The 12,300-nt window shown below is 42.0% G+C and overlaps 1 protein-coding gene across 1 annotated transcript in view; it reads left to right on the top strand.

Annotated features, from left to right (window-relative positions):
• The window catches only part of cacna1ba (calcium channel, voltage-dependent, N type, alpha 1B subunit, a), a 78,206-nt gene extending 66,359 nt beyond the window's left edge, over nt 1-11,847 (top strand). Inside the window, exons 44-51 of the mRNA XM_028415224.1 lie at nt 609-724; nt 1,323-1,504; nt 1,924-2,059; nt 2,481-2,600; nt 4,597-4,635; nt 4,905-5,145; nt 5,753-5,970; nt 6,442-11,847. Coding sequence (XP_028271025.1) covers nt 609-724; nt 1,323-1,504; nt 1,924-2,059; nt 2,481-2,600; nt 4,597-4,635; nt 4,905-5,145; nt 5,753-5,970; nt 6,442-6,996 — 1,607 coding nt within the window. The 3' untranslated portion in view covers nt 6,997-11,847. The remainder of the gene's footprint in view (nt 1-608; nt 725-1,322; nt 1,505-1,923; nt 2,060-2,480; nt 2,601-4,596; nt 4,636-4,904; nt 5,146-5,752; nt 5,971-6,441) is intronic.
• Nucleotides 11,848-12,300: the final 453 nt, after the last annotated feature.

The following is a 12,300-nucleotide window of genomic DNA, read 5'->3' on the forward strand; positions in this document are numbered from 1 at the left end:
TTTGTATGACATTTGATTTATCATTGACGTTTTAGTTATACTTTCTGAAGGAACCAAATATGAATTCAATCCCTGTTTTACAGTTTTGTAAAGATGCATTTTAAACCCAGCTGAAGATTTGGTTTGGTTTATTATTTGTTATTAGCTTATTATTTGGCTGAGGTATTGAGCTTTGTAGGAAGTAGAAGTTAAAAAAGCGTCATCAAATAATGTTTTGTTATGATATTAAAATGATAAATTCAAAGGACAGGTGGGTACATGTGTGTTAGTCCACTTGAGTGTGTGCACTGAACAAAGCTAACTGCGCAGATGTGAGCTTTGTTGTTGCTGCCACCTTCTGATCAGAAGTGTTCACCACATATTGTAAATGCATTTCCAGTCAGTGCAGGCTCAGAGTGACACTTGCTTTGTTTACCTTAAAAATCTATTTTAATTACTTTCTGTAAATGAATCAAATCGCTCTGAGAAGTTTCTTTTATTTAAACTAAACCATTAGGGAGAAGAGCAGGACAATGGTGATAGATCAGTGAGGGAGGAATGAGTCAGCTTTTTTCCTGTTTTGTCCTCCCCCCTCGCTCACATCATTTCTTCTCTCCTCCCCTTCTCAGCCAATGAGCTGACAGTAGGGAAGGTTTATGCGGCTCTGATGATCTTCGACTATTATAAGCAAAATCGAGCAAGAAGGCTGCAGCAGCAGCAGCAGCAGAGTGTGTCGGGCTCCCAGGTACAACATCCACACCACACATGCCTGCACACACACACACACACACACACACACACATACAAACACATACAAACACACACATTGGATGCAGTTATTGGTGCAAACCTTCATGCATGTGCTCACATACAGTACGTTATGCTTGCACACAGAAAGGTACTCTGACTGTATGCCTGCATGCATACACACATAAAAGTATGATGCTTTTGTATCCACTTGTTATTCACTGGTGATTTACAAAAGCCATCCACTGCTTTCCCAGTTAGTATGTTCAATGTAAAAGCTCCTCTGGAATGGTTCCTTGTTTTAAAGGCACACTTACCAGACACAGTCAACAATGAACCTGCATTTGGCTGCTGGCAGGTGGTTATTAGCAACCTTGCACATCGTTTACAGGTGCATGTTTTTTTCTGCACCCACACTCACACAGAAACACACATATGTACCACATAAAAGCATGACTGCAAAAAAAGAATATTCTGCCCCAAGTCTCCACACCTGGGTGGCACAGAGCCCCCCGCTGTCAGACCTGGGTCCAACAATATTCTGCCTGCTGCCTCTGAACGTCTTCAGCATGTTGGCATCCGTCTCTCCTCCACAGTGCAAGGTCGGGGCTCTGTTTAAGCCATTGCTGCCTCTGACTCACATGCAGGAGAAAGACCTGCCCATGATGCTAAACAGTGTGGAGCCTCCCAGCATGCTTCAGCCTCAGCCCAAATCTCATGGCAAGTCCCAGCCACAGACCAGACCTAGCTCCAACTCCCTCAACAATGGAGGCACGCTGTAAGTTCAACAGGAAGTTAAATCTAAAGTTATGATCTTGTTTCCATGAATGGAAAGCAGGAGATATTGCTCAGATTATTCAGAAATGCAGCTCCAACCCTGGGATGTGAGCTAGTTGCTCTAATGTCCCAGGATGACCCTAGATAGTCGTATTGGTACATCATATTATATACACCGTAGCCATATATCAATATGGTGTGAGGCAAAAATATACCTACGTCTCTATTTATTTGACTGATGCTGGTGATAACTTAAAAATTCTGCAGATGTGAAAGAAGAACTTTTAAAAATAACCAGTATTATAATTACAGGTCAGTGTGCGTTGTCACACACAGTCTGGACACACCATGAAAGGATGTTAATCTATTCTGTCATCTGCAGAATTATAATGAAAATGAATTACACTAATTCACACACAGGCCAGGTCATGATCACAGTATCAAGGCATCATCTTCCTGGGTGATGGAGAAACCCAAGGATGTGCCCCGGGCTAAGACTAAAAGAATCATGTCCAGGGGCCCCTCAGAGGATTCACCAGACACGGCCGTCATTCAGGTACGCTGCAAATATATGTATATATATGTATATGTGCCAATATGTATATGTGGAACCTTTAAAGAATCTCCTCTCAGGGATAAATAAAGGAATTCTGATTATTAAAAGCTCCATAATCCTTTCTCTTCTTTGCAGGTTTACTTACTTTAGGAAACATTTCATTGACATCAACCATTGACAACAATATTAATAAAAAAAACTGTACTGTACTATTAGAACTGTAAAAGAAAGAACATGGGATCATATTATTGCACAGTGTCCAACCAGTTTGTGTTTTTTTCCAGGACTTAATTGTTAATGGTGGCTATTATGTGAGCACTAAATGAATCAAGTAATTAATTAATTAATTTGAAAATGGGTGAGTAAATGTGTGTGTTACTACACAATTAAACTAAAGACTTTTGTGGTTGTGTATGTCCAGGAGTCAGTAGAGATGAGGAAGATGGAGACCAGTGTCAGCAGTACAATTGCCATCCCTGGCTCAGGGCTGGAGAATCAGGGCAGAGCTGCTTCCATGCCTCGCCTCAACGCCGGGCTGCAGGTATCGGCTGTGCTGACGTTCTGCATCTGGCTAGCGCTGTATACTTAAAGCATAAATTCATCAGTAAATGCCTACAGTAATATCTTTCCCACTGACTAAACTAAAGTACAAATGCAAAAGTGTTTTCCACCGGTTTTTGTCACGTAAATCCTAGTTTGCACTGCCACCCAAAGGCAGATAACTGTAACTACAGAAACAGTTACAAAATCTTTTGAAGCTTAAGTATAAGAAACGCAATTGTTGAAAAATAATACATTACAAACTATTTGAAATTATGGTTTATTTAACTGGCTTATCGTCTGAGCTAGCACCATAGCTGCCATATTTGGCTTTACCGATCACAAAATTCACCCAATAAATAAAAGTATATCCTCTGCATAGAGGAAACAGCAACACTTGGATCACCCACATATGATGTTACATTTTGTGGTGTGGTCTTTCAGTCAAGCTAATATAGACGTTAAAAATTGAAAATTGGAATTTGAAGATATGCTATGGGAGTCTTAGTCTAAATTATCATATTAAATCATTAGATTTAGTGTGTAATTGCTGTCCTGGTAGAGGTAGGTATAGTAATATACCTCAGCTATGTTGGTTGGATTGGTTGGACAGTATGATTCCACACATACGTGCATCCCAAAATGCCATAGAACATGTGTGTTGAGACTGCATGGAGGACTTACTATTCATTCAGTGATAGGCTGAAGAGCTCTAAATAAATCTTTCACCAGATTCTAAGAAATATAAGAAGCACCTCATTTCCTGAGTGATGTTGATTTTGATCGATTTAATGCATTAAAGTGCATTCCTCTCACAGCCCAGTGGGAAGAGCTGTTGTTGATCCTGCTCTCACAGCAGAGGAGAAGACTACAGTAATCTGATTATGCCCTGGCCGGCCGCCAGCTGTTTGTCCAGTATTGTTTTTCTCCTGCTGCCAACCGAAAAGATGATAGTGGCTCCAAATGGGTTTGGGCCCGAGATTCACTGGAAGAGGAAGGCCGTAATTGTGTTAGTGTGAATGAGGGAGAATCTAGAGAGAGGGATTAATGAAAGGATGCAAGGAACGGGGGCGGACGGTTGCCTTGTTGACTTGCTATCTTATTTTTGTCACCTTTTGGAACGGAGGGCAGGAAATCCTTCAGCCAATTTAATTAATGCTGGCCTTTTGGAAATAGCCTGCTGCCGGTGGTGTGTGATGGAAACTGCATGGCGCAGTCTGAACTCTGGGGCCTCCAGGACTCTGTTGCAGCACTTTATCTTTCACTCTTTCTGGATTGCTTTTCTCCTCCTTAATTTGAGCTCGGCTTTGCTAGGATCAGGAGATGACCTGATCTGTTAAGACCTGTTCTGCTGTTTAAGGTCCTTCTTTGTGCTGCAGTGACATGGGAAACCTCAGGGAGCCTGGCCTTCTTTCAAAGGCCACACTCAGCTGATATGGAACATTAGATCCTGAATTTGCAGTTTCACCACCTTTTAATACAGTATGTGCAGAGCCCCATTTTAATTTCCTGGGTACGCTGTGTGCAGATTACAGGTCTGGCAGGTGAGAACAGAAGGAGCTGCTGATGTGTTCTTAGAGAAATGCCTCACACAGGAGGAGAGAGAGGGAGATGATCATGTCTGTACTACCTCCTGCTGACCCATAAATCCACAAGCCTGTTTAAAATGCATACTCTTAAGAAAAATCATCATAGAGAGAAGCTACAAGGTTTCGAGTGCAACATATGACAAACAGTTCTGCCCAAAAATGAGTTTGGAGTCCCGAGGGTTTAATAAAATATAATGCAGAAACCAGAGGCAACAAACATTCTTCCAGCAGAGCACCTGTTTGCATCTGCAGCAGATCAAGAGGAAGAGTGAAGAACACCATTCCAAAAACAGTTTGGCAGGAAGTGTCTCTTTTCACCAGTAACTGTAGCTTTTGCTGTTCTTGCTCATCTCTTTCTCTGTTATCCTTTATCCCCATTTCCTTTTTGTCCACCCCCCTGCCTCACAGCGGAGCCACTCACGCCAGTCTCCGGGGACACATCTAGCTGTACGTACACACTGTGACACATTTATTACTGTTATAACCTTTTATACATCTATTTATCTAGAAGTAGCTAAGATTGTCTTTGATATAAGTAGAGGGGTAAATAAGGTTAGCCAAAATACTACCACAGACCCAGGTCTTAGCATGGATTAGGTCGGACAGTCCAACACCATACCTATATACATGTATGAAATGATCATATTATGCTGGAGCTTGCAGTATGAAAACTACTTGATGTGAATGTCAGTGAGTGCTTCTCCCTGCTCCTGCAGTCTGTCCCTGATGCCAGTCCGATGAAGCGCTCTGCCTCCACTGTGGCTCCACAGCGACACCAGGAGGTCAATCTGAAGGACTACACCCTGGAGAAACCCAACCAGGACCGACCCCACCATCACCACCACCACCACCGCTGCCATCACCGCAGAGACAAAGACAGAGATAAAGACAGAGACAGAGAGAAGAGACAGAGGTCTTTGGATACACCTCCGGGTGGTCAGCCTGCCAGCCCGGCAGGTCAGTGAGCACTTATACAGACCGTGTAGAAAGCATACTCTTTTTTGTATTGTGCCACAAAGGAGATACATTAATGTATGAAAGAAAGTAAAAGTGGACAGAGACTCTTGTTTTCTAAAATGTATTAAAGCATGAATCATGGCCAACCCGCAGATAGAAATCAGTGTGCTCCGTTTTGCCGGTGAGACTGCAGCCCAATACACATGCTCCTTATTACTCAGATAAAAGAGACTGACAGGCATGAACAGCCAACGACCCACAAATTTATAGGCACCTGTGGGCTGTGAAGAGACAAATATGTCAGCAGAGGAGGAAAAAAAACCTTCAAACCGTAGGTCTGGATGCATCTGCAGCCTTCTCTCATCTGTGCAACAAAGGAGGGGCAATATTTGTGGAACCATAGTTTTTTATAGTCAACATAAATAAATAAAGTGATGAAACTAAGATGAGCAGGTTAAAAATAAAGTTGTTAGTTGGACATTTTAGCATTCCCATTTAACATGAGGATTGACTCCCCTTTGAAGCCAGCCTCAAGTGGCCACATGAGGAACTACAGTTGTTGGCACCACCACCCCCTCTCACATTGCAATATTTCCCTCCTCCACAGGTGCTCCGGGAGAGCCAGCGCTGGACCCAGCTGCCCCAAAAGAGCGAGCACATGACCGCGGACGCTCCCACGAGAGGAAGCATCACCATTCCTCTGCGGACAAGCAGCGATACTATTCCTGTGATCGTTACTGCAGCCGGGAACACTGCCACACCAAATCTGCCACCGCCAGCTGTGCCGCCTCCCCCAGCGAGGGGCAGGAAACCAGCAACAAGCAGGTGGGACCGTATGGAGGTGTAGAAACAGCTAGTCAGTCATTTCTATAAATATCATATATTGACAGGTAAATTGAGCATTGTTGGACACAGTGAGATGACTGATAGAGCATTGCAGCTTTACTCCAGCACAGAACAGACTGTCACTGTGATCTCTCTGCATGCTCTTACTACAACATTCTCCTCTGTCAGCCTTTAAATGCAGTCTCTCATGGCCTTTCACTTCTTTTCCCACTTTCTCTTTTCATCATTTTCCTCCCATCTGGTCTGTCCATTGTTGCCTTCCCTCTCATCGTTCTGTCTTTCTGTGTTGTCTGTCATGTTTTGTGTTATCACATATCACATTTTGGTGTCTTTCCTTCCTTTTCCTCCCTCGGACGGCCCTGTCCCTGTTTTCCTCCCTTTCCCTTTTCTCTTTGACATGTTTTCCTCATTGTTCTACCGTTTCAAATTGCTTGTCCAATTTTCATCTAGGGCAGTGGTTGGGTTAAAGGCAGCCCAGTGGCACTGAGCTCCAGTTCTAGTACGCCAAGCCGTGGACGTCGGCAGCTCCCCCAGACCCCCCTCACCCCGCGGCCAGGGGTGGCTTACAAGACTGCCAATTCCTCCCCTGTGCACTTTGTTTCCAGCCAGGCATCTCTGAGTCCTGGTCGGATGAGCCGTGGCCTATCGGAGCACAACGCCCTCCGTCACAGCGACTCGCGCCAATTCCCTTACCCCGTCACTCGTATCAGCTCCGAGCCCTTTCTGGCCCGGGGCCACGGTGAGGCCCTGGACAGCCCCTATGGCAGCCTCCGGGACCAGCTGGATGTCTTCCAGGATGCTGCGTCGCTGTCTCCCAGCCCCTGTGCCAGACGCTCATCTCGGACTGCACTGCCTCGCATGATGGGAGCCCTGCTTCCTGCTCCACAGCAGAACCTTGGTGTGCCCAATGGGTACCACTTAAGCTTCAGGGGCAGCACCAGCCCAGGCTCTGGCGTCAGGGTACCCAGGTATTACCAGGAGGCAGAAGAGGATGAATGGTGCTAGCATGGCTTTAAACCAACCTTTTTAATGCATTTTTGAGGAATTGTGATGAGTTTTATCATCTTCTTTGAAGGCTTTAGTTTACATTGTCACTGTGTATGTTTAATGCTGTATTCTAATGGAGAGAAAAGGTCAGGGAGGACATCTGAACAAGGTAAACTAGGTGTGAAGAAAAAAAGTATCCTCTTTATCAAAGAGCACGTAGCATTATGAAAAGAGAGAGTAAGGTTCTTGCCAATGTCAGATGTCTTACTGAATGTTACTGGTATGTTTCGACTGCAGTGCTTTGTTGACACTACCACACTGACCCTCGAACGGCATCTCACAACACTTCACATGATTGCTTCTTACAAACAAGACTCTTAGGGTGGATGGATCCAGCAAAGCAACATTAGGATTCATGTATGTCCACTCAGCTTTGTTTTGAAACATCTGGCATTTTACACACTGTAGCTGTTTAATTCACCGCAGTGCTCACCGGCTACTCTGCATGCTGCCATCAGGTAGTGCACAGAAAGTTGCCTGAACATAAGGTAGATCAGACCCATGAGACCGAAACAAAACATAAAAAATATACCAAACCAAAACAAATGGGCTAAAAGGTGATAAAATGCTCTGTATGCCAAGGGCATGCTAAAAACTTAAAATGTGTTAGTGCAGCTTTAACCCTCAGAATCCCAACCATCTGCCAGCCGTAAAGTCTTGCCCCACTAATAACACAGTCAGAAAGACAGATATCTTCAGATTGTTTTTTTCTAAGAACCCACAGCTGTTACCAATAGTGGAAACAAATTTGGCTCCACATGGTATCAGCATTATCACTTACAATTTTTTACAACCCTATCAAACCACCTTTCAACATCAGCTTTATAAAGTCTGCAGGTGTGCAATCACAGAACCTTTGTCACAAGACTGTTGGTTGCAAGTGGTTTATGTGGAGATTTTTGGAAAGCATTTAGTTTTTGGGATTCTGACAGTTTAAGCTAGGTTCTAACTTTTTACAACTTTTATAACCCATGATGTACCATGGGAATAAATTGGCATGCCTTATGTGAAAACTGTTTATTGTGGTTTAATTGCTACAGTGATGCACACCTTTTTTACACTACACAGCACAGCACTGCTTCGAGAGGCAAAGGCCGTTTTTCTTTTATATGCCGACACCAGAGGGTCAGCAATCATCTGATCTTAGTCTACATTACTATTACAGCACAACATACTGTTTCTAATAAGCCTTCCGTTCAAAGCTAAAGCTTGGGTGTTAGTGTGGCAGTTTAAAGGAAAGGTGATGCACTCTAAGTCGTGGGAGGAGAACGATAAGCAGGTCAAATGAAGATTAAATTGTTGGGAAAACCTCAGACTTTATGACACTGTACAAACAGCTGTGTTGTTCTTTAGTTTAGGACTCTACCATTCCATGATGATGCCTAATCTTTTATGACATTCCCTCAGTGTCAGTGAAACCGCTGGCGCGCTGTCACAGTCAGCACTGATTGTTTCGTCCAATGAGCGCTTCTGGGAGGTTTTAAAGCTGTAGTGCAGGACTAATGACTAAACATCCAAGACTCTTTTCAAACAAGTTCACACAATATTTATTAAAACCTGCTACTAGCATTTGCAACAATGGTCATAGCTGGTGATTATCAATATTAACATCACAACACTGGTCAATTCTACTAAAGTGCTGCCATTAACATGACATTAAAACAACTTAACACTACAGCTGGCTTGGAAGCCGGGCTTTTAGCTGTCCAAATTACAATGGCAGACTGAAAAAGTCTCAATTTCAGATAATCTTTACATTGTGGTCAAACTCACCACCACCATCCTATGAGCTAAGAGTCTTCCAACCTATGAGCCTTGAAAATAATCAGTTATTTAGGGAGAGTAAATGGCTACACAGCTCTAACACCACAGTGTGCGACCCGTTGTAGTCCCACGTGTCCTCAGTGCTCATGTAACACATGGAAGACCACAGCTCTGCACTACAGCTTTAAGAACGAAGCGTTGCATGTTAGTGAAAAATGATTTGTTTTCTATAAAGTTTCCTATAGATGTTCTCTTTTCATTGTGTGCATTTTTTTGTATGACATTGAAAAAGGTGTGTTTTATGTGAACTGCTTACGGTTTGCCATCGTTTCAGGTCTAATATTTCTTACAGACTTCTTTGCGATGTTTTAAGACAAAGTGCCTATCCTTTTAGATATACTGTAGAAAAAAAAAGATGCAATGTCAACTGTTTTCTAATGCATCCACGACGTGAGTAGATGTTTGATTCATTCTGTATGTAGCTCTGCAGGAAAACATGTTGTACAGAAAGCCTTATCTGCAAGCAGAGACAATACCTACAGTAAACAGGAGTAGAGATATGACCTGATGAAAGTAGATTATTTTTGTTGTTTTTGAAAAACAAACAAACAAACAAATCTTTTGGGTGGGGGAACAAGGATCAACATTGTGGAAACCTATGCGAGCATTTAACTGCATAAATATATCAGTCCATTTACAGTACTGTACGTTAATGCCAGTAATACATGTGCATGTTTTTAGATGTGGTCAGCTACCTGCAGCAAAAAAACTTTTTTTATTTTTATTTATTTATTTATTTTGCTTTTTTTTGTAAGGATGTCATTGTGTGAGCCAGCCAGCTCTGACCTGAGTGTAAAAAGGGTGTGTGGGCAAAAAAGTGCAGTTTCTGTGGTTAGACCGGACCCTCTTTGTGTGTGTGTGTGTACGTTTTTTCTTTAAATCCATTCACAATAACTGGCAAAAAAATGGATATTGTAATGTCATGCCAAGATATTTGCAGCGGCTACTGATCCACGGCAGCAGCATTCATTTTTAAAATCAGAATTGCTAGTTTACAGTAAAGTGACTTCTTTACCCACATCAGCTGAATCACAGTACAACAGCATTACTGCCTGTGTTCCAGTTCCTATTTCATGTAGCACAATGGAAACTAGTCCTATGCTAAAATGGAAAAAAAACTGCTGTTATAATGAGAATGAAAACTTTAAAGTTAACCAGCATGACTGTACAAAACAAGTAGCAGCGATTACACTCTGGCCACTGGAGCCCAACTGATATTATTGGCTGATATATCAGCCTTTTATGGATAAATCAGTATCATGGAATATGTTGGCTATAGTGCATAAGAACAAGATGCTGTTGGTATGCATCATCAAATCACTGCTTCAACTCCTCAAGTGGGAGACATTAATAAATAATCAATAATCATCCACAGATTTTCAATACATTTCTGACATAGTTCTGTCCTTGACAAAAACATCCAAAACACCAATATTGGTCTGGTGTTCACCCAGCTGGTGAGAGAACCTTAGCTCGAGATAATTTAACTACTAATTTAAAATTGTATTGTGATGTGCCAACATAAGGAATGGCAGTAAAACTACCACCTAAACTCATTTTACTGGTAAACAGACGTTCAAAATACAAGTTGCACATTAGGCATTTGACATTCATTCATAACTACTGTATTAGTCTATATACTAGCTAATAGCAGGAGCTGGGACTCAGCTAATAGATCCACACACACATGTTTTAATGTTTACCCCCCCCCCCCCCCCCCTCATGCCTTTGAAAACATGTAAAACTATGTGAGAGCAGAAAGACTGTGTTCAGCTGCATCCACTGCTTTAAATCACAACCCTGGAAATACACAGAACACCACAGATGTAGAGGGTGGAGTTTTCCTTTAAGTGGTCCGTGCCCTGCTGCCTCTCTGACCTCTGCTTCCAATTGACAGAAGGACATTTTGCAGATATTTATGTTATTTGTTTCTGTAGAATCTGTTGAAGCCTGGAACTGCTCTGAACTGGATCTGTATACTGATTTACACACAAACAATATTTGTTATATGCAACTTGCTTGACAGATCGTCGATCTATTGCTGTGCTTTTACATTATGGGGGAAATATTGGCTAGAAGGTGTTTGTGAGGGATTCTCTTTGAGACCTCTCAGTTGTTGTGTGGCAGGAACAGGGGCCTTTTGTAAACACACACACAGACACACACTACAGGGGCTGGACACAAGCTGAAGAAAAGCGAGTAGGGCTATGCAACAAGTCAAACCCACTTCTCCACCTGTTCTGTAGCTTTCCATGCTGGTCTCCTCACATTCAGGCTTCAGCATGACTGTGACCAAATGTTTTCTAAAAAAAAAAAACAACAAAACAAAATAAAAAACTTGCAAGCAAAAAGACTTAAAATGCATAAAGGCACAAAGTGTAAACAGGAAGCAGAATATTTAGGTCTACCGCAACTTTATATATTTGCATGCATAACATTTACCCACTTTGACGATGTCAAATGGAAATCCCGTGGCTGACGAGGGAGGAGGCGACAGTTACATATTCTTAGTTACATATAGATACATCCATAACAGTTTTACCACACTATGGCAAAAAAAAAAGAAAGAAAAAAGAATAGGCTACCTTCTTTAATTATGCGGCCTCTGTATTGCATTGAGGGAATTGTATCTGTGCCGAAGTCTGGACCAATCAGCCACCGCACATTTAAAGTGATCCAAACTCTTTGTTCCTGCGTACCATCTGCAGCATAGACGTGGCTTTTCCTGAGAAAATACAAATGTTTGCATGTTCTAACAATGTATGTGCATGTAGAGAACTTAGTACTTTTAGATACCATGTGTTCTTTTGTTGTTGATTTTTAATATTTGATATAAACTGTGGGGTTTGTTGAAAAGACAAATTTCTATTAAAACAGTATTGAACATTGTTGGTAGTTCCACCCAGTGCAGCAGAGCTGGAACATTTCTTTTGTTTGGGTCTTGGGATTCAGTGAAATGTTTGTTTGCCTGATTTTATGTTTCTTGGCCAGACTTTGAATTCTGCAGTTGTTTCTACATTAAACATTTTGTATGAAGCAAAGTTCCTTGAAATAAAAAAAAGAATGAAACGGTTTTATCTAGAGTGCAGCAGTAATTAATCCCAAAATATGCAAATGTGTTTTTTATTTTACCACCCATAGTTCCGTCATCCAGACTTCAGCTCAGACTTCAGGTTCAGTAAGGTTTGACCATTTGCCAGAGTGATGGAGTCATGATGACATGGTCTGTACAATATCCTAACCAAAGCCCAGCTCATATGTGGTTTGTGATATGTATGTTGATATGAGGGGAAAGATGAACCAGAGTGAGAGAAAAGAAGCCCACATGTGCTCAGCACATGTTGGAACTCCTTCATAGGTTTTGCAAAAGTGACCTGAGAAAATCAATACTATCTTGTTGTACAAGCAGAAAATATACAAAAAACTCATATTTCTGCT

The sequence above is a fragment of the Parambassis ranga genome, chromosome 9, assembly GCF_900634625.1.
Source record: "Parambassis ranga chromosome 9, fParRan2.1, whole genome shotgun sequence".
Taxonomy (NCBI): domain Eukaryota; kingdom Metazoa; phylum Chordata; class Actinopteri; family Ambassidae; genus Parambassis; species Parambassis ranga.